This window comes from Aythya ferina (genome assembly GCF_964211825.1).
Source record: "Aythya ferina genome assembly, chromosome: 3".
Taxonomy (NCBI): Eukaryota; Metazoa; Chordata; class Aves; order Anseriformes; family Anatidae; genus Aythya; species Aythya ferina.
Genome location: NC_140298.1, coordinates 118,777,636 through 118,799,089, shown reverse-complemented (window position 1 = coordinate 118,799,089; position 21,454 = coordinate 118,777,636). Strand labels below are relative to the sequence as shown.

Here is a 21,454-nt window from a genome sequence, read left to right as displayed (position 1 = left end):
ATTAATTGCTGATTGAATTCTGGTGCGCCTCTTTTTTTTTCCCATTAGGAATTTATTATGACCGAGGCACAGGGCGTCTCTAATTTAGGAGCCTCTGAGTAAAATCCACGAAAATCCATGGCCTGGGTTGTATTAGGGGTCAGTGAGTGACCCTAATAATCCTTTCCAGGCTTAAAAAATAATAATAAAAAGGTTTTCCTTAGGTTTAGAGCACAGCATCCTCGGGGGAGTGATGGCCATGATTTGCTGCGGGATGCCCCAGGGCATGGGATGGTGCATCTGTAGGATAGGAGGGAGCAGGGCTGGGTACCCCAAATCAGCTGTATGGGTTTTCCATGCTCTGGGGTAGAACCAGGAGGAGAAGGAGTGTGGATGGGCAGGGTTTGGGATGTCCATGTGCTTGAAAACGTGGCACAGCTATTTGTAGCCTGGGATCTGGTGATGTTCCTTGTCCTGCTGGTGTTTTTTTTGGGGGGTTGTGGGCAACATCCAGAGCAAGGTGCTCGCCTTTACTGAATTGCATTCCCCAGGGTTTCAGGCAGTGGATGGGGGTCCCTGTGGGAACAGCCTGCAGAGCTGGACACACGTTTGCTTCTTCTCCCGAGGCTGGAGACCTCTTCCAGCACAGAGCACAGCGCCGTGGTGAGCACCAGGGCACGAATAATGCTGGGAAGAGGAGTGGAGCCACGGAGAGCAGCGGATTGGGGCTGTTCCCTGTGTTTTGCTGCTCTCCCAGGTGCAGGGCTTTGGGTTTTGCTCGCTGGCTGTGGTGTTAACGGCCCCAAACAGGCTTTGAGGCACGGTGGGTGCCAGAGCCCTGGCACAGGTCCTGGGCATGGGGCCTTGCTCCCCATCCCTGTGGGAAGCAAAGCGATGTCGTGAGGCCATTTCTATTTATTTTTTTTTTCCTATTTCCAGATGTTTTTATATTCGCTTCCTTGACTCACTGCAGGAAGCATAAAAGGGAAAAAATTAGCTTCAGAAATAAGCGTTGGAGTATTGCTGAAGAGTCACAAACGCCTTCCTGTGAAGCTGCTTGGCCAGCACTTTCCCTCCCGGGCTCTGAATGCAGCCCTGCAGCGGTGCAGGGCTCGGTCCCACTGCTACGTCCCCGTGTCCCCAAGAGCATCTCGGTTGGGGCTTTGCTCGGACACGGGAGGCTGCAAGGGATCCGAGACCTGGAAAATGAGGGAAGCTCGGGTGGTTTGGCTTGGCAGGGTGATTCCTTGGCTTGGGGAGGAAAAGAAGGAAAAAAAAAAAGAAACCCAAATTTATCTTTATCTTTACCTTTATCTTTACCTTTATCTTTACCTTTATCTTTACCTTTACCTTTATCTTTATCTTTATCTTTATCTTTATCTTTATCTTTATCTTTATCTTTATCTTTATCTTTATCTTTATCTTTATCTATCATCTTATCTTACCTTTACCTTTAACTTTACCTTTATCTATCTTATCTTTATAGATATAAATACAGATATCTATATATCTATATATCTATATATATATCTATAGATAGATATAGATATACAGATATCTGTATATCTGTTTATCTATATCTATATATATTACATAGATATATAGATATTATTTATATATCTGTATATCTCTATATCTATATCTATCTTTGTATAGATAGATAGATATAGATATTTATAGATATCTATACCTATAAATAGATATCTATAGATACCTATATCTGTATGGATATGGATGTAGATGTAGATGTAGATATAGATATAGAATTTGGCACCAGGACTCATGGTTGGCAAGCCTCCTGTGAGACAGCCCTGCTTTTTTCTGGGCAGAAGGGGTGCTCATCACCCCGTAGCCCTCCCAGCCCCATCCTCATCACCCCTGCCACCTCTCCCCGTCCCCAGCCTGACGTCTCCCCATCCTTCCTCCCCAGACCTTCCGCTGGCCGGTTGCAAGCAACATCGATGGGAACGAGATCCTGGAGGTCCAGGTCTTCAACTACAGCAAGGTGTTCACCAACAGGTGAGAGCGGGGCTGCCCTTCCCTCCCTCCATCCTGCTCGAGCTTCCCTCTTGGGTTTGGGGACCGGAGGGTGAGGAAGAGGTTGGTGATGCCTCCTGGGTTGGGCAAGGAAGCCCAGACCCAACCTTTTGTGAAATAACACAGCTCGTGAGTGCAGTTGCTGGTGCCCAACAATTTAGTTGTGGTCACTGCCACGTCTACAGCATGGTTTTGTGAAGGTGCTGCCACCTATTTCAATGCCCTTTGCATGTGTTTAAGAGAAAATTAAATCTTTTATTAAATTAACAAGGTGGAAGTCGATATCTAACAGCAGTTCTCCAGCTCTGCAAATTCTGCAATTGTTTGTTTATCTTATTCTTCCATTTTTCTTACTATTTGTTGCAATTTGTTCTCACCTGGGTATGGTTGTTGCCAGGACTTATGCATTATGTGCAATGTTATGACAGTTTTTTGAAGGTTTATTCCAGCTAAAATTTTGCCCACACGTTGATAATGAACGCAAGAGAGGAGAAGTTTGTCCCTTCTGTCAAATTAGTGTTTTTCATACCATTTTCCATGCTGTCACTGCAAAAATATGCGAGCATTTCACAAAAACATGAATGATGGGAATTGTCCTACAGAACATTTACACTGACATTATAGGGGGGAAGAAAACAACAAAAAAAGATGATTTTTTTTTCAAGGTTTGCAGACTGCATTAACAGGCAGCCAAGGAGAGGTTCTGCAGGGTTTGTCCTGCTGCTGTGCCCATCCCATAGCCAGGCCCTTTCTTCTCCCACGAGCTTTGGCTTCGGAAATAGGAGCCAGGACTTCACAGGGAGCCTGGGAATGGGATGAAGAAGAAGGTTTGAGAACTGGAGGGTGGAAGAAAGGGAGCTGGTTGACGTGCAGGTGCTGTGGTGGTGCCCACGGGCAGGGCAGTCACCGTGAATCCATTGGGGTGCATTGGGGCAGTGGGGCCAGGCGCTGAGCCCCCCCTGACTGCAAGGTGTCACCCAGCCGTGGTGTGTCCTGGGGTTTGCTGTCACTCCCAACCCTTTCTCCCTGGTTCCTTGTCTTTAAAAACCCTTCTGCAGCCAAGGAAGGGCTTGGGCTCGTGGCTGGATGTTGGATGTTGCGGTTGGTTTGCCTGTGGTTGGACGTTGGTTGGGTCTGGCTCTCCGGAGGAACACACGCTGCTGTAGGGATTTGTTGCAGCAAAAAAACTGTGGCAAACATTTCTGCTCTGAAAACAAAGTGTTTTTCCCCAGCTGGGGCTCAGTGGGGTCGCCAGAACATCTCCCAGATGCACACAAATGTTCACGCAAAAGCTTGTTTCACAGCCCAAAAACGAGGGGACAGATGGTGTGCAGGGCAGGCGTGTTAAATAGGCACAATTAAAAAAAAAGAAAAGAGAAAAAAAAAAAAAAAGCTACTTTCATCTTGCTTTTAAGTCAGAGCTTGAGCAGCAGGAGAGTTGAAAAACTTGTGACATTCAAGGAGCCCCAGGGGGTGGTGGCTGGGCTTTGGGGGGGAAGCTTGGCTGATGGAGGGGGACAGGGCTTGTGGGGAGATCCCAGCTCAGCGTGGTGTGAGCCACTTCGAGCCACGTTCAGACCACTTACTGAAGGCACCTAGGCTGAGATGGTGGAGCTGGAGAGGTCTCCGAGCTCCTGAGAGATGCCCACAGGACATGTGTGAACGCCTTTGTCCCCTGGGTACTGCCACTGCCAGCTTGCTCCAGCCTGGAGACAGAGGATGGGAAGGGACGGGGCATCCTCCAGCCTGAAAAAAATCCCAGTTAAAAGATGCACAAAGGAGTAAAAAGTGCAATATATGTGTCTGCAAACAAAGGACTGTTGCTGTTCCTCTGTGGGTCCTGGGCAGTGGAAAAGCCAGGGCATGGCAGCGGGCTGCACTGATTAGAGGCAGAGCCAGCAATCACTTGGGTAATTCCTTCCTCTCCCTAGGTGACCAAATTCTCTTGGAAATCTCCAAATACCCAACACAAAATAAATATACCCCAGCAGTGCAGCCGAATTACTTGAAATTACTTTTTTTTTCCCTTTGCCACACTGCTTATACAGCAGGTTGGCAGCCTCAGCCAGCCGAGAGCCACTTGCACTACTAGGATGACATTCAATTTTATCATTCCCATCACTTTGGTTATTTTCCTAGGTTTGCTTTTGGTTTCTGCACACACCTATCAGCCTTACTTTCAGCAGCACCTTCACCTTCACCCCTCGCTGCTCTGCAGTGAGCAGGGATCTGACCCCAGTTTCCACCACCTCAGCCCCCTTGGCACAGAGAAAGCCCCACACTGTGCTCCGTGCCCCAGGGACTCAGAAATCAAGACTCAGGAGTTCCCATCGTGGTGCTACAGCCCACAAACCAGGAGCATCTCTGCCTGCTTTTTGCAGGCATTTTCATCCCTTGAAAGCTCTCGTGCCTTTGTAGTCAGAGCATCCCTCCGCCTTGCTTTTGAGAAGGCTGCTCCTGTGTTTTTTTTTCTTTTTTACCATCCCCAATCGTCTTTGCAGCTCATTATCCCACCAGTGTTCAGTTTTCAACGCCTCCCCTCCGAAGCACAGGCTGGGCACACCTTACCCACCTCCCTCCTCCCTTCGTGCAGCCAGGCAGTAATTGCTTCGTTATGCTCCACGGTGCAAACTCCTGCAGGGCTGTGGATGCACCAGCTTTTTGGAGCTGTTCCCAGGAGTGCAGACCAGCCTGAGGTGTGGGTGCTGCTTCTTGGAGGTGTTTTTGGCCCGTGAGTGCCCGTTTGGGCTGGTTCGGGCACGTTGTGAGGTCCTCACCATCCTGCAGGGTTGCCTCTGCTCCCCGGTGATTGAATGCTCATTATCTGGAAATTGTTTTCTAAGTTATTTTTACATGCCAGTCACTGATGTAGTAGTCATGGGGGTTTAATAGCAAAATTGCACTATATTGCTGCCATTCAGCGATGACTATCAACTGATACCCTATTTTTAGAGTTTCTCCATTAATCTGCTCTTGTTAGTGTGTAGCATCGATAGCAGGCACAGTAAAACCAAACATTTTGTAGAAAACTATTCCTTTCACGCAGTTTCCAAAAAAAAAATGACTCTGAAGAAGCACACCGAGCTTGTTTTGACACGCTCCATCTCCTCATAAACCTGCCTCGAATGTCACTGATTACACTCCAGTTTTTAATTGCATTTTTGTTGAATCCTATACAAGATTTTCTACGATTTTCCTAGGATGGCTGCCAGGTGAGCCAGGCTTTCTCCATTCACCCCGAGCAAACACTTTGCTGTGCCGGGCTTTCTCTTTTATTCTAACTTCATTACAAATGCTATCAGCAGATCAGGGGCAGCCAGCTTGTGTGTGATGACTACCCGCAAACTACCCCTGGAACAATGCACAGAAATATTTATCCAGCATCTTTGTCTGCTTTATATCACAATGGGCTGGAACAGCAGCTACTGCCCCTGTTTTTGGGCTGCATTTGCCTTCAAAAGTGGAGCTTATTGTCCCCAGTACTGCTGGGGCCAGAGGCCGGTTGGAGCATGCTTTTGTCCTGCTGTGGTCCTGGGGTGGGTGCTGGGAGCATCCTGACACCGTCAGGGGCAGGTAATTGGGAAGATGCTCTGTGGCAGAGCATCCCCAGCTCCCTGCAGCAGCTTTCCAGACTTTAATTACCTGCTCCCTGCTAAATTAAAAAGCACTTCAGGTTGGAAACAGTTTCCTCATGCTGGCATTTACAGGCAGTGGTAAAATGATCCCCAAAGCATCCCTGTAGCAGTGTGTGACCCCAAGGCAGAAGGCCACCAGGAGCCCAAGGGGGCAATGACAGCAGAGCCTTGGCCCAACCCTATGGGCTGCCTAATGGGGGAGGAAGGGACTGGCTTCAGATCTCAGCATCAGTGGCAGGAATCAACCAGCAGAAGACTGCTCCAAGTCCAAAATATAAAGGGATTAGCCACGGGTTTATGTCCTGCCTGCTGAGAAATGCCCACACCAGCACACCCAGGCCGTGTCCTGAGGCAGGGCCACAACCACAGCCCGGCCTTCTGTCCCAGGAGGAGGACAGACAGACAGACACAAATCTTGGCCGGGAGGGAGAGGAGAAGGGAGAAGCAGAGCCCTGGCACAGGCTTTGGAAAGGCGAGCCGTGGTGAATAATTCACGTGCAGCTGATTAGGAGGACTTATCAAAGCCCCAGATAAAGGCGCGACACCCGATGCAGGCCCGCCGTGAATAATGGAGGGGCCCGGTGCCGAGCCACGGCTGCGTGGCTATTGCCTTGCCTTTGTCTGCTGCCCCGTGGCCAGCACCACGCAGCTAATTAGCTGGTAAAATAATCCTTCCCTGGCCGCAGTCCCCTGGTCCCAGCTGATTGCTTCTGGCTCCACCGAGGGGCTGTTGGTTTGGGCCTGGTGGCTGTCCTCGGGAGCTGTTCCCCACGGATTTGGGTGCCCAAAAAAGGGGGCAGCGCATTGAGAGAGTTCATGAGGACACCTTAAATGAGGAAAACCTTCCTCTGGTGGCAGTTCCTTCAGTAAAAATGTGTAAAGAACCTCCTGATTCCCATGTTGGCCCAAGGACATTTCCCCCGTGATGCTTATTCTCCATCTCCAAACCATTCTCCTCTCTTCCTTGGTCAACATCACCCAATGTCACCTTGTTGGGGACCAAGAAGGTTGAGTGGAAGCAGAATGCCCCATGCCAAGGCACAAAGAGGTATCAGCACCTCCAAAGCCAGCAGGGCAGTGCAGACGCCCCTGCCCCAGCACCTTGTGGGGGTGCAGGTTTAAAATCCTGCACCCGAGAGAAGGACAAATAGGCACAATTTTATGCATCCATCTCAAAGACATGGGATGCTCCGTGTGATGCCACGCATCATGGAGAGCAGGTGTTGAAGCCAAGCAGCTGTTGCATTGTGAGATGATTTGTAGGAACTCGGTGAGGAACTCCTACAGGAATATGATTAATTTTTGCCCTTTCCCTTCTGGTCCCCTGGGGAAACTTAAAAAATATCTGCAGGGTGAGTGAAAATTCATGGCATACGATGCCACAGTGCCCTGGGAGGGGGCATGTGCAGGAGGAAGGTGTGTGATGTGGGGTCCCAGATGTGGACTTGAGTGTGTTTGGGCAGGAGAAGACATCATGAGCCATGTACCAGCAACCTGGGGTGGGGGATAGATGTGTGGGAGAGGCAGAGAGAAGCAAGGAGTAGGTGGAGACATCAGCCAGGGCAGCACAACGTGATGGGGAGACACCAGAGGACACCAAGGACACCAACAGCCACAGAGCAGCATCCCCAAGACAGCAGCTCCTGCCCTGACCCACGGGGACCACCTGGACCAGCTCCTTCTGTGCCCCATGTTCCCCCCATGCCTAGAGCCAGGACATCCCGTAAGGATGGAGAAAGCTGCACAAAACCCCACACCTTTTCCTCCGAGGAGGTTTGTTTTCCTCCCTGCTGGCTGCATGTCACCATTTTCCTCTCTGGGGTGAGAAGAAGCAGTAACCAGATCTGTCTGAGGGCGATGCCGGGGTGGGCACGCTGATAACACCCCCAGCAGAAAGCTGATCCTCGGAGAGCAGGCGGCAGCTGGCTCCCCTTACCTGGCCAAGAAACAGAAGGATTAATACCGAGGGCTTTTGATACAGCTCGCCAGGATAAAACAGAGCTTCATTTCATCCTTTGTGCTCCAATTCGGATCTCTGCAGGGTTCGTGCCTTTAGTGAGCAGCTGCCCCCAGCAGGACTTGGGGACTCCGAGGTGCTCACCGCTTCTGCTCGCCTGCAGACGATGATGTGCTGCAGGATTCGCTGCAGGAGCCTGCAGTGCCGGGACCTTTCTGCTGCCAGAAATGCTGAAATATCACAGCCAGAACCTGCAGCAGCATCGGCGTAGCAGCAGGCTTCCCCCTTGGTGGGCCAGGTCCCAGGGACACCACGAGGTTGCACCCAAGGGGTCTGTGTCCGACCCAGCGGAGCCCTGAGTGCACCCATAAAAATGTGCAGAGAACTGCTCAAAGGCAAAAACAACCCTGCAAATGAAACCGTGTGCCTTTAACCCAGATAAAGTGTTTGCAAAACATTTCATCTGATAGATCAAGAAGGATCTGATAGACCAGAAAAAGGGCCTAAAGCTCTGGAACTGCTTTATTTATTTTTATTTTTATTTTTATTTTTATTTTTATTTTTATTTTTATTTTTATTTTTATTTTTATTTCTATTTCTATTTCTATTTCTATTTCTATTTCTATTTCTATTTCTATTTCTATTTCTATTATTTCTATTTCTATTTCTATTTCTATTGATTTTTATTTTTATTTTTATTTTTCTTAACAGTAAACTAAGTTAGGCCTCTTCAGTTCAGAAGGGGAAATAACTTGCTGTAACTTTTGGTTAACCCTGAAGTGGTCAGGGAGCTGGGGCCTGATCTTTGAAGGTCCCTTCCAAGTGAACCATTTTATGTTATGCTCTGCTATACCAGATATCCATCAGGCTAAACCAGGGAGTTATTCATCACCTGTTCCAGGAGTTATTCATCACCTGTGCAGAAAAAATGTGAAGGTTTAAAGGAAGAAATCAAGAAGCAGGCTCAGGATGAAGTGAGTCTTCAGACAAAGCCAGCTGGGCTGTGGAGGGCCCCACAAGGTCTTGCGGATAGCAAAAGTTTACAGGCTCAAAACTGAATTTGGCATCTTCGTGGAATAAAAAACTATGTGAGTTTACTGAACACAAGGATTTTTTCTCTGGGCCAGGAGCCTTAAGGTGGGCATCTTTCATGGACCAGAAGATTGTGCACTGACCAGAAGGGTTTGATGAGCTTCCTGATGTGTTTGGGGTATCAGTATACACTGATTTTCCCTCCTGAGAGCCCAGACTCCCTACCCTTTCCAATCCATGGGCTGTCCTTTTTATTTATTTTATTATTTTTATTTTATTTTATTTTATTTTATTTTATTTTATTTTATTTTATTTTATTTTATTTTATTTCATTTCATTTCATTTCATTTCATTTCATTTCATTTCATATTATTTATTTTATTTTAATTTGTTTTTTTTTCCTTAAATCAGCACTTCCTCTCCATTTCCAATTGCACTTCTTAGGCTGTGGGGTTATTCTCCTCCAAGGAAGCTCCTTGCCCAACCTCTTTTCCAGGAGCTACCAAATGGGTTTGTTGGGATCAGTCCCATGAACAGCATCTCCTCGAACATCCCCCTGCACTCGGACGCTGCAGAGCTTGCAGTGACAGCCACTGCCATGCCTTTAGCTACAAAACAGTGCTCATGCCATGCTGAGAGATGCAAAACCTTCCCTCCTGTGGCTTACACGATGCGTGCCCGGAGCTTGAAGCATCCTGAAGATCTTTTTTCACTGCACAGCCAAAATGCAGCTTCCTCTGTTATCACCCTGCTGCAGCCACGGCTTCCCAAATCGCTCACCTCCTCATCTCCCCTCCGCACCCTGCCTGCGTGGCTGGAAAATTAGCTTACCCCGGGGGTGTGTGCAATCATTCCTGTTTTGTTAATGGCTGGATAACCCGGAGAAATGTAGGACGCCCCAGCTGCTCCACCTCAGCAGCCTCCAGACATGAAAAGTTGCTTCGGTGAATTAACTTTATTTTTTATTTTATTTTTTTTTCCCAAGCGAACTCTTGCAAAAATCCTCATTAAATATGAATGGGTTTTCATTCACCCTGGAAGACAAGTGGAATAGCATAACGAGTGCCAGCCCTGTCTCGTAGAAACAGATCCTGTCAGGAAAGTCACTGGGGATGCGCTTACAGACCTGGTTGCCAAAGGTGCTGACGCGGATGCGCTCAGACTTGGCACGGTGTCTGACTCGGCGGCACACAATATTTTGATTAAGAAATGAAAACCCGGCAAATCTTGTCACGGCGGGTGCTGGGGGTGCCGTGCATGTGCTAAAATCCCAGAAGAGATTGGGGACGGGGACGTGTCCCCAGGGGGGATGGCAGCCTGCAGAGCTGGGCTCCTCGTGCGGCTGTGCGCAACTCCCTGTGGCGAACTGAGGAAGGAGAAGGATGGATGGATGGATGGATGGATGGATGGATGGATGGATGGATGGATGGATGGATGGGTGGATGGATGGATGGATGAATACAGAGAGGCTACCTGCATTCCCAAGGCTTTCCTGGGTTCAGAAGCAGAAGGTTCCCAGGATCCAGGAGCAGAATTTGCCCACGGAAGAAAAATGGTGTCCAAGGGCTGAGCCAGCAGGGAAGGAGGGACAAGCCTTCGTGGGCTGAAGGATGCCTTTGGCAGAACTAGACCAAGCTGCACAGTCTTCAGATTTTTACCTAATAACATCTTGGGCTTCAATGCTGGAGCCTTTGCTTTGAGGGAGCGAGGATTTCAGTGCTGGCAATGCCTGGCAGGGTTCTACCCAGTCACTGAAGTGCTCTGGGCACGGCTCACAGAGGGATTCATGGAAAGCTGGCACGTGCCACGAGGGCAAAGAGCAAAGAGCAGCACGTGGTGGGATGTGCAGCACTCCCAGACCGCTCCAAGCCCAGAACTGGGCTGGGTTGGTAACAGAAGAGGCTCCAACAGTCTGATAAAATTACGAGTGACCCAGAAAAACTCCCTCTCTCTTTCCATCCGCAGAAATGCCAGGGGAGGGAGCAGGGCACTCGATGAATTATGAAAGACTCGGAAGTGAAAGGCGGCGTAGACGGGTGCTGAATATTTCATCCCCTCTGGCCGGGCTCTTGCTGGAGATGTGGGCTGGGAGGGGGGCAAGGAAGGGGACCACCACCCCAAGGCATCTTTCTGGCCCTTCCCAGACATGAGCTGGGCTGAGCTCTGCTACCAGAGCCGGGGGGTGCAGAGTCACAGCACACAAGGAGATGCAAAGACACTCAAAGAAAGTGGTGCAGGGACTCCTGCTTTTCTCCAGCCACAATTAGGAGCACTCACGGGCAGCTTTCGTGTGCTTTTTGGCTGCAGCTCAGACTGAGGGAGCAGAAAAGTGCAGGAGGTGGGTGTGATGCTCTCCTCCTCTGGGTTTCTCTTGGTCCCAGACAGGAGCAGCACAGCAGCAGGGCACAGAAGAGGGAGGTGGCTGCTTCAGATGGGTCTGGGGGCTCAGGAGCCCCTCCGCTCTCTGCTACAGCCAGGGCAGGAGCTCTCCGAATGGGTTCTGCTGCCCGGGATGTCCCCACTGCCTGCTTTGGGGCAGAGATGTCCCCCCACTGTCACTCTGGGGTCTCCCCATCCACCACCACCACGCTCCGGATGGCTTCTGGCTGCATGTCACAAGCCCTTGTGATGCTGGGAGGGGGTGCTGAGCCCACATCCTCACCCCCTGCTTGAGAAACCCAACACTCGGCCGTGTCAGATGAGATCTGCGGGGCTGCTTCGCTCTTCTCAAGCTGTTCCCCCTGGGGAACGCAGGAGATCTGCGTGTGAAACGCCTCCTGGAGATGTTTGCTTCTTGTTGGCCTCCTGGGCTCTTTCCCCACTCGTCCTGCGATGTGATCTGACAGCGCCAGACCCAAACACGCTCGCAGGCAGAGCTGCAGCCCAAGCACGAGGTTGCTCCGTGCCCTAAAGCCTTGAGCCCTCCTGGGACAGCCACAGCAGCACCGGGGACACCCCCAGGCTGTGCCTGGACCCGAAATGCTGTCGGTTTTAAGACGTGAGACGGGCAGAGCTGGGGTCTCTCGTGGCTGCCCCACACAGCAGCAGGGAAGCACACGTGTTTTGCCACTGCTATTTAGCAGAAAAAGGCTTTTTTTTTTTAGCAGAACCAGGAAATAGAAGCAGCATCCATGGAAGGATGGATCGGGGGGAGCTGCATCCATGCAAGGTTTCGAGGCTTGGCTGGACAAAGCTCAAAGCCAGCCTCAGCCAGAGCTGGTGGTGCTCAGGGAAGGGACCTTCTGCACAGACCCTTGAAGGAAAAGCTCCATCCTGGTGTGAGATTCCTTAAATTAAGGAAAAAAACAACAACACAAGTGCTTTGTTGCTGGAGAAGCAGCAGCTGTGAGCCCTGGGCTGCAGGGGATCGGATGGGAAGCAGATGTCCAGGTGGTGAGAGCTGGGCACGGGCACATTCCCCCCCCCCTTTTTGTAATTCACAACAAGCCAAGGCAGCTTGAAACCACTTCAGAGTGCTCTCCCCAGCTCCGCGGGAAGCAGAAATGCCCACGGCTGAGGAGCTGCAGTCACATTTTGTTTTTATTGCCTTCACCAACCCGAGGATGCTGGAGGGGATGGTGGAGGCAGCCGGAGCCCAGGGCAGGCTCTCCGGCTGCCCCCAGCTCATTTTGCATTTCCAGCCCTGTTAGTAAGGACTTTTTGAGAGTTCCCCATCCCTCTGGGGGTGTTCCTGCTTACAGACACCTCTGCCACGTGCTCCAGCCCTGCACTTTAGGGCTGTGCAGCATCGCCAAGGGGCTGCATTTTGTGCCAGCGAGTTAAATACTGACAGCTACAAACACGTTCAGGAACACGAACAGCACAGTGAGCAGCCAGCCGAGCCTGGAAACCCTCACAAACAAACCTCCCTGGTAAGAAACCGTACCAAAATAACCTGATTTTAGAGCTCGGGCCACAAAAGGAGCCCTCCAAACTGACTTTGAGCTGACCTCCATCCAGCCAGGAGCAGGGGACAGCCCTCCAGCCCTCCAGCCCTCCAGCCCCCCAGCACAGCCTTGTTCAACTCTTGTTGAAACCTTTCCGAAGCAACAGAGAGCTGCTTCTCCTGCAAAGAGCGAATCTCACTAATTAGCAAACCCTGAAGCCCAGGCTGATACGTTGTTTTTCCCCTGATAAGCTCATCCCTGGGAAGACACAGCTCTCGGTGGGAAGCGGTGCTGCATTATTCATGCGTGCAGCCATGGGAAACGCTCAGAGAAAAGGTTTTTGTGCTCAACCTGGTGTTTTGGGGGTGCACGGGGAGCTGGGCTGGGGAGGTGCAGGTCCTGCAGGGTGCTCACGGGTGGGTGGGAGCACGGCACACGGGATCCCACTCCTGGAGCATCACGGCACGCTGCAGCGGGGTCCCCTTGCTGCTGCCGCGAGCTGGGTAAGTGGTTGAGCCCCAGAAAGGTCATTTTTCTGTCTTTCTCGGGTAGTTTATTCACATCCCTCCCAGCAGGTCACTTGCTGAGTGGTGTGTAATGGGGTAACTACACGGCACAGCCCATTTTGTGGTCAGACACCCCTGGGGCAGCTCCATCCCAGGTCAGCCTGGACACAGCATCAGTGCTTGGGCTGTACAGGGGCAGAAATGCCCTCCGTGGCCCACACACAGCACAGGCAGTTCCTCTCTGGTATCACATCTCGATAAATCAGCATCACAGGGATGCCTCAGGGTTCACAAGAAAGCATTTTTAGCAGCAGCTGCTTCCTTGCTGGGGCAGAGCACCGCAGGGACCTTCCTGGTGCACCTTCACTGTCACCTGGGATCGTGGCGCTGGAGGTGCCACACGAGGCCAGAGGTGCAAGGCAGCTCCACTTTCACCTTTTCAGGGCTTTTTCCATGTCGGGAGCCACGTGTTGATTCACAGCTGGCTCTTTCCTCGGGCTGACTCAACCCAGGCTGCGCAGGTCCCTCTGGTGCCGCACCGGCACACGGAGAACATCAAGCCACAGCTCCTTGACAAGCCATGAGCCAGAGAATAAATAATGGCTTTTATTAGTGAGCACCAGGCTCCTCTGCTCCCCGTGGCATCCTCTCGGGCTTTTAATTTAATGAGCAGGGCTGCTTTTGGTGCACGGTGCTGCGCTCCTGGCTGCGTGGTGCAAAGAGCTTGGGCAGGAGCCGCAAGGAGCGACGAGGTGCTGGTGTGGTGCTCGGGGAGAAGGATCCACGGTGGCCAGAAGGTGTTTTATGCCCTATATCAGCCTCGGTGTTTGTTGTATCCCTACATCAGCCTCGGTGATCGCAGCAGTATCATAGGATAAAGGATAATATCAAAGGGTCCCAGGATGGTTCGTGCCGGAGTATGAGCTTTCCACGAGTTCTCCGTGCTCAAAGCAGGCTCAGCACCACCTCCAGCAATCAAAATCATCCCGTTTTTCCCTTTCCCATTAAAAATGTTGTCCTGGCGGGTGCTCGCCTGACCTTTCTCTGCTCCGTAGGCTCATCGGCACGTTCCGCATGGTCCTGCAGAAGGTGGTGGAGGAAGGGCACGTGGAGGTGACGGATACGCTCATAGACGACAACAACTCAGCCATCCAGGTGGGTCGCAGCTCCCCTTCCCTTATCCGACCCTGACAGTGCACGGGAAACGTGAAATCCCACTCTTTGTGCCTCTCAGGGGAAATTTGGGATAAGAAATGCCCGGTTTGGGTCTGCGCCCTTCATCCAGAGCCCCCCAGGTCTGGCTGATGCAGCTCATGGGAGCTGTTTGCCATGGAGACTGAGTTTTATGACACACGTGGAAATCCAGCTACTTTTGATCTCCCTGTGTATCAAAATGCCGGTGTTTTGATTTAAAAAAATAAAAATTCAGCCTTTCTGCCTGCTAGACACAACATTTTCCTGCCTCTATAAGCAGGTTCCCAGGCTCAGCACAAGGGAGCTCCATCAGCAGCGACAGGAGGTGACTTCTGGGGGGCAGAGGGAATGAAACTGGTAAAATAAATGGGAAAAAGTCCTGAGGAGGGGCAGGGGAGCAGAGGCAGCACAGCCCCAGGATGCTTTCTGGGGCTTGTTTTGGGCAGAAATGCCACATTCCTTTATTTCCCCTTCGTTTCGGGGATGGTTTAGCCCCAGGTCTAAGCCGGAGCTGGGAGGTGAGGGTGCAAGCTCACTTTTGGGGCTTTCATCAGGATTTCGGTCCCTTCTCCCGTGCAGTCTCCATGGCAACTCCAGGAGAGTCAAAACTCACAAATTTGTCTCCAAACCGCTGCTGCCGGGCTCCACTTCATCAAGAGAAGGAATTGGGGCTGCAGGAGCCCTGCTAAGAGAATCCAGAGGGCAACACTTGGGGCATTTTGGTGACAAAACGCTGTTGGAAACCCAAAGGTGGCACAGATCCCGCTGAGCAGCAGGGTCAGTGGGGGCTGTAGTGTTGGCAGAAAACCCATTTGGTGCTCCCAGGGGTGGGCATCACCTTTGAGATGCGAAGAAAAATGGATTTGTTGGAAATGATGCTCTCCTCTTTAGGTGTCTTCTCTCTCACAGGGACCCCCTGTGCTTTGGGACCCCCCTGTGCTGTGGGATCCTGAGTTTTGGGACCCCTGTGCTTTGGGACCCTGAGTTTTGGGACCCCTGTGTTGCAGGGCTCCAGGTGGGTCCAGTTCAAAAGACCCAAGAGCTGCAAAGCCAGGAGAGGTTTCGTGGTCGTGTAATTTGGCCATCAACAAGGGGCTGTGGGACAGCTCAAAAATTATTGGCAGCTGGCCAGGGAGCAGATAAAATAAAAGATAAAAATAAAAACAAAATAAAAACAAAATAAAAATAAATAAAAAATAAACAAACCCCAAAACTAATAAAATAAAATAAAATAAAATAAAATAAAATAAAATAAAATAAAATAAAATAAAATAAAATAAAATAAAATAAAAATAAACCATACAAATAAAACCCAATACAAATACAAATCTTTTTAAATGTCCAGTGACAGAGGAGCCAGCAGTCCTTCGATGAACTATTCCACGGGGTAATTTTCTTTACCATTACAAGTCAGAGTTTCGTTTGCAGTGCGAATTTGGTTTCAGTTTATAGCTACTATTTTCCCTTCAAACAAGCGACAATTTTATTCGGCCCCAAACCAAAATTGTTCATTTTATTGCACCTATCATTTCTAGTTTCTTTTTAAGGATTTTTTTTTAACTTTAAAAGATAGTTTTAAAATAAGTTTTCAAGAGCGAATGTCTCATAGCAGCACTGAAGTGGCTTGAAAATATGAAAAATTACTATTTCAGCGTGGATCTCTCTCTCTCCTCTGTATTTGCTTTTTCAAGCCATTTGAAGCAGCTGGGTGGGGGCAGCACAGTGGGGCAAAACATTTTGATTGACTCAAATTTGCCTTTTTCCATGGAAAGAATAAAATCAGTCAAAACCTTCCTCAAAGCTGTGTCCAGCTGGGCTCATTGAATGTCCTGAATTGCCCCTGGCCACATCCTGCATCTCCCAGCCCTTCTCCCTCCCTTGGACAGCAGCACTGGGATATAAAATCCAGGTAGTTTTATATAAATATAAATATAAATATAAATATAAATATAAATATAAATATAAATATAAATATAAATTAGATATAGGTATAGATATAGATATAGGCATAGATGTAGATGTGAATATGAATATGAATGTAAATGTAAATGTAAATATAAATGTAAATGTAAATGTAAATATAAATATAAATATAAATATAAATATAAATATAAATATAAATATAAATACAGGTCGTTCTCCTAAAAATACAGGAAAAGGAAGGTTTTCCATCACATTTTTCCTGCTCAGGGTTTGCCTCTCCAGCAGTCGCTGGCAGCTGACTCCTGATGGATACTAACTGTGGGAAATTGTGTATGCCCCCAAAAAACACCCAAACCATCCTAGAATCGTAGAAATCAGAGAATATCCCCAGTTTTAAGGGACCCATAAGGATCGTACTGGGAGGCAGCAGCTCGGCCACCCAATGTGGGGCAGTGCTGATCCTTTTGGGGTCCCTCTGCTGGGGACGTGTCCTCCCTCTTCAGGGCTCCTGCCACCACCTCTCCCATCCCTGGGGTGACAAATTCTGGTGACATGGTGACAAATTCTCCTTTCTGCTAGAAAAAATCCCATCCTTACATCTAACACCAGTTGTCTTTGCATTGAGCTACCCGGTAGCTTCCTAGTGGAAGGTGAAGAAAGATTTGGGGTTCAGGTTTGGTTTAACCTCTGTGGCTGATGGTTCCATATTTGCCTTTCCCAAATTCTCTGTTTTTAGTGGAGACACTTTGCTGGCTGCTCCGACCAAAGCAGAGTTTTTGGGACTTTGGCCATCAGGACAAAGTTGGTGGCTCACATCTTCATCCAGGCCTTAAAACCCTGCAGGCCCACCCCCAAAATGCCTCAAGCTCTGGACGAGAAGAGGTTTGGGGGACGTAAGGCAGCAGCTCCTCCTGCCTTTGGGATTTTGTGGGCTCCTTGGTGCTGAGCCCATCTCCTTGTGCGTTGCAGACCAGCATCTCCATAGAGATCCGCTACCAGGCCCAGGATGGGACGGTGGGCACGTGGAGCGACAAGGAGTTCCTGGAGACCCCCGGACCCCGCTCGGAGGGGGACAGCAGGTCCCCTCTGGAGACCGACAGCCTTCTCCCCAGCTTTCGGCAGAGCTCGGACGTGTCCCCGGGGAAATCCAGCCAGCAGCCTGCCGACAGGAGCTTCAGGAGGTAACGGGGACAGTATGGTGGTGGTTGGGATGCCACCAAAGCACAGCAGCATCCCCAGCACCCATACGGGGGAATTCCCACCCCATAGCATTCCTATTCCTCCTCCCCAGCATCTGTGGGACCTGCACCACAGCTGGAGGTGAGGATGGGTGATATGGGGCCTCGTGCTGGTGCCAAAAGGGCCTGGTGCTCCTACAGAGCCCTCCAGCACAGAGCCAAGGCCTCCCACGAGCATTGGGGTTTAGAGCATGTGGCAGACGTTGGGTTATAAATGTGGTTAAATACAGATCTGAGGAGGGTGAGGGGTCTGGCTGCTGGCAAACCCCTGGTATCGGGTGGGATTGGGGCTGGTTGATGAAGTGAGGGGTCCCACACCTCAACTCCAGGGCAGGAGGCAGGTCCTGACCCCATACTAGTGAGGATGCTTATGGGGTCTCGGTGCCTTTGACATTTGCCCATGTGCTGGGAGCATTACGAGTGTGAACGTCCTTTGGTGAGGCTGGAGGAGACACCAGGGATGCTGATAAGCCCTGTTTGCTGCTTTGTCCCTCTAAATGTCACCAAACTTAAATGAAATCTCCATCCCAAGCCAGGAAAGGCGAGCCCTCTTTGGGTTCACTGGGAACCCCTGGATGACAAGGGGACACCTCCAGTCCTCTAAGGGATGTCGTTACCACCTTTCTGTTAGCTTCCAGCTCTTTGGCATCACTTTTGGGCTGGGCTGGATTCAGCCCACCCCATCGTGGGTGCTCTGAGCCCCCTCATCCAGCTTTTAGGCAGCAGGAGGGCTTTGCAAGTGTCAAACCACTTGTGTATAACAGCACCGGGTTCTCGGGCTGCCAAGCAAATTTTTTCAGGCAAATTTATGTCATTTGTGTAGTTGTGCTGTCCGTGACGGTCACTCTGCCTGCCTGGCTCCCACTCCAGTAGCTCCTGAACCCCGCTGGAAAAACGGAGCCCTCAAAGCCCTGAACTTGCTTAAAATCTCGTGGAAATTGGTAACCAGTAGAGGAGGGGGGAGCTGTGCATGGGGGGCGCAGAGCTGGGTGCTCCGGTCGCTCAGTACCCCCCAGGACCTCACAGCCCCTGGCTGAGGGTCGCAGCCCAACCGCTTGCAAGGTGAATCTCGGAATAACCCTAGGAATTGGCCAATTTTAAAAAACATATATATTTGCACCAAAAATACTTGCAGCTGTGCCGGCTCCGCAGTCGTGTGCGCTGGCAGTGTTTGCTTTCTGCCTGCATTTAGTGCTTTATTACGGCCATATAAGGGCAAAATTTCTTTTTCCCCACGGTGGGATTGAAGAAATATATTCCCAGTCACCTGCATCGCTCCTAGGCACTTAATTAACTGTGTGAACCGGGCTGAAACCTGTGGATTTTCAGGCAAATGGGAGGCGCGGGGCTTTGGGGAGGGGTCTTGGGGCACAGCCCTGCTTGCAGAGCCCCCTCGCAGGGTCCCATCCTGCCCCTACAGCTGGAGGTGGCTGAGCTGCCCCCGTGCTGGTGCAGAAGGACTTTTTGAGGCTGGTTTGCACCCAGTGGGTGACCCATCCTTCCTACCAGGGAGCTGAAATGAACGCAGAGGTTTAGGAACAAGCAGCAGGGACGTGTGCGGGTTGAACACGACCACAGCAAATCCTACTCAGCCCTGATCCTCTCGCTGCATTTCCCCCACAGCTCAGCAGGAGGGAGAGCAGCTCTCAGGGGTCACAGTCTGGCAAAATCCTCTGAAACTTGGCAGCATTTTTTCCTTGATATCCACAACGTTTTCCAAAAAAAAAATCTCATCCGCAGGGCTCACCCGGAGCCAGGCTGCTGCAGCTCCTTCCCTGGGCATCCCAGGAGCAGGCAGTCACCCCAAAATTGCAGGGCGTGCTCTAATCACTGCCCCAAGCAAGATATCATGAGGATAAGTGCACGAGGGTGGCCCCGGGCTTCTCCTGCTGCCTTTGTCCCAAGGAGAAGATGGGATGGAGAAGATTTGTCCCGCAGCAGGAGCACAGAGGGCTTCGGTCCCATCAATATCAGCCCCAATACGAACACCAGGGAGGAAAGGGCCTCATTTTTCCCATCTCACCACCCCCCGCAGGATGGAAGAGGACGAGATGTATTACCACAGCGAAGACGAGCTCCTGGGCGAGGGGGACACCCTTAGCCAGGGCTCCCTCAGCACGAGGTAGGGAGGCAGCCAGCACCCACCCGTGCTGGTGGCCGTGGGGTGTGCAAGTGCTGCGTTGCTCCTGCCGTGTCCCCGGGGATGTCCCACAAGCCTTGCTGCTGGATTCCCACTTCTCAGCCACGGGAAAGCTGCAGCAGCATCTTTGGAAAGGATGCTCGGGGGCTGGGATGCAGGAGGAAAGGCTGTGGGGTGCTGCCTCGCCCAGGAAGCCTCTCCTCCTCCACAGACGTCCCCAAAACCTGAGACCAGCCCTATCCAGAGCAGGGACAAGCTCCCTGTGATGTGTGTTTCTGTTTGCAGTGGTTTTTCTTGCCGTGCAGTGCTGTGGTTTGTCCCCCACCGTGCCCAGAAAGGGTTCGGGGAGGAGATGCAGCGAAGAGAAGCTCAGGTAAAACCCAGGCACCAAGCTGACACCAGGGCCCAGCCCCACAGGGCAGATTTGGGATTATTTCCCATCCAAAACCTTTATTTGGATGGGGAAAATGAGGATGGGTGCGATGTGTGCCAGGCAGTTTGTCTTCAAAGGCAGGCAGCGTGCCCTTGCACCTTTAATCTGGCAGAGCAGGGGTACGTGGCTGCAGCTCGTTGGGGACATTATTTTGTTTTTCAGCCAATTCCCTTTCCTGGGAAGGTGCAGGAGGGGAGAACAAACGGGTCTGAAAGGGGAAGAGCAGCAGCAGCAACCAGGAGCACATAAATAGTGCCGTGCTTGCTAGGAATTTGCCAGCTGGGACCAAGGGAGCTGCCTGCAGCTCAGCCCCGCAGGCAAACTCCTCCATCAGGTGCTCCAGGTCCCTCTTCCATCACCAGAAAAACAACTGCCGTTCCCAAAAGATGCTCATGCAAGAGGAACGAGCTTATATTCTGGACAAAACCAGCTTTGTCCCCAAACCCACCAGCCCCTGAGGCTGAATTCCTGCAGCTGGGCACAGGAGCTCAGAGGTGGGTGCGGGTGGATGGGAAGGGGTGGCCAACATCAGGGTTGGCCCCAGGTGCAGAGGAACAACCATTTGCTCCCCAAAAAAAGTCCCAGCAGGATTCCTGGTGAGAAAGTGCAGACGCAAAGCCATTTTGCTATTTTTTTATTTTTATTTTTTTTGTGTTATTTCAGAGGCAGGCTGAACGACAGCAGGAGGCTGCTCTTTGGGAAAAAAGTCCTAAAATACAGCCCCCAGACGTGGCTTCCTTATGGCTTGGCCCCTGCCTGATGGATCCCCTGGGAGCCTGGGCTCATCCTCTGCTTGCACACACAGCTGGAGGCATGTTCCCCCTGGAAATGGGGGTCCCAGCCCACTGATTGTTGGTTTTTTTTTTATTATCCTGGAAAAAAATAGGGAGATTGCAGTGATTTATCCCAAAGAGGCATTTTTTTCAGGAATAACAGGGTTGGAAGCTTGCAATGGGAAGGGAAAGATGCAGAAAATGTCAGTGCAGCCTGTCCCACTTCTGGGACAAAGCCCTGGGACGGGGGGCTTCACCCCTGTCCCTGCAGTCCTGCCAACACCCAGCAGCTCCCCAGCTCTCTGAGCAAATTCACCCCAAGCAGAAGGGCAGAGGCGAGGAAGGAGGTCGGCACGGAGGGGACCAGTTCAGCTCCACCAGTTCGACCAGTCTCAGCCCCAGAAACCAGTCTGCGGGGGCACAGAGCGTGCTGGGGCTGCAAGGACCGGTGTGAGGCTCAGCTCAAACTGGTTGTGGGTCCCCAGGCATGCGGGGAGTGCTCTGCTGTGGTGCTGTGCTCTGAGGTTATCCTGTCCTGGAACAAATCATCCCTTTTTTAAAAACTCTGGCACAACGGAGGAGCCCTCTGACTTCTTATCACAATTTTTCCACCCTCTCTCTGTAAATGCCCCAGCCTTGGAGACGACGCAGAAGAAGATCAGCACTTTAGGTAAATACCCCCACGCTCAAAGTCTTGCTCTCCAGAGGCCAATTCCTTAA

The 21,454-nt window shown here is 50.9% G+C and overlaps 1 protein-coding gene across 2 annotated transcripts in view; it reads left to right on the top strand.

The window, feature by feature from the left end:
* The window catches only part of OTOF (otoferlin), a 62,129-nt gene that overhangs the window by 3,464 nt on the left and 37,211 nt on the right, over positions 1-21,454 (top strand). For both annotated transcript variants that reach the window (XM_084512937.1, XM_084512936.1), the window contains exons 3-5: positions 1,910-1,998; positions 14,089-14,188; positions 17,120-17,331. In XM_084512937.1, the coding sequence (XP_084369063.1) occupies positions 1,910-1,998; positions 14,089-14,188; positions 17,120-17,331 (401 nt within the window). The remainder of the gene's footprint in view (positions 1-1,909; positions 1,999-14,088; positions 14,189-17,119; positions 17,332-21,454) is intronic.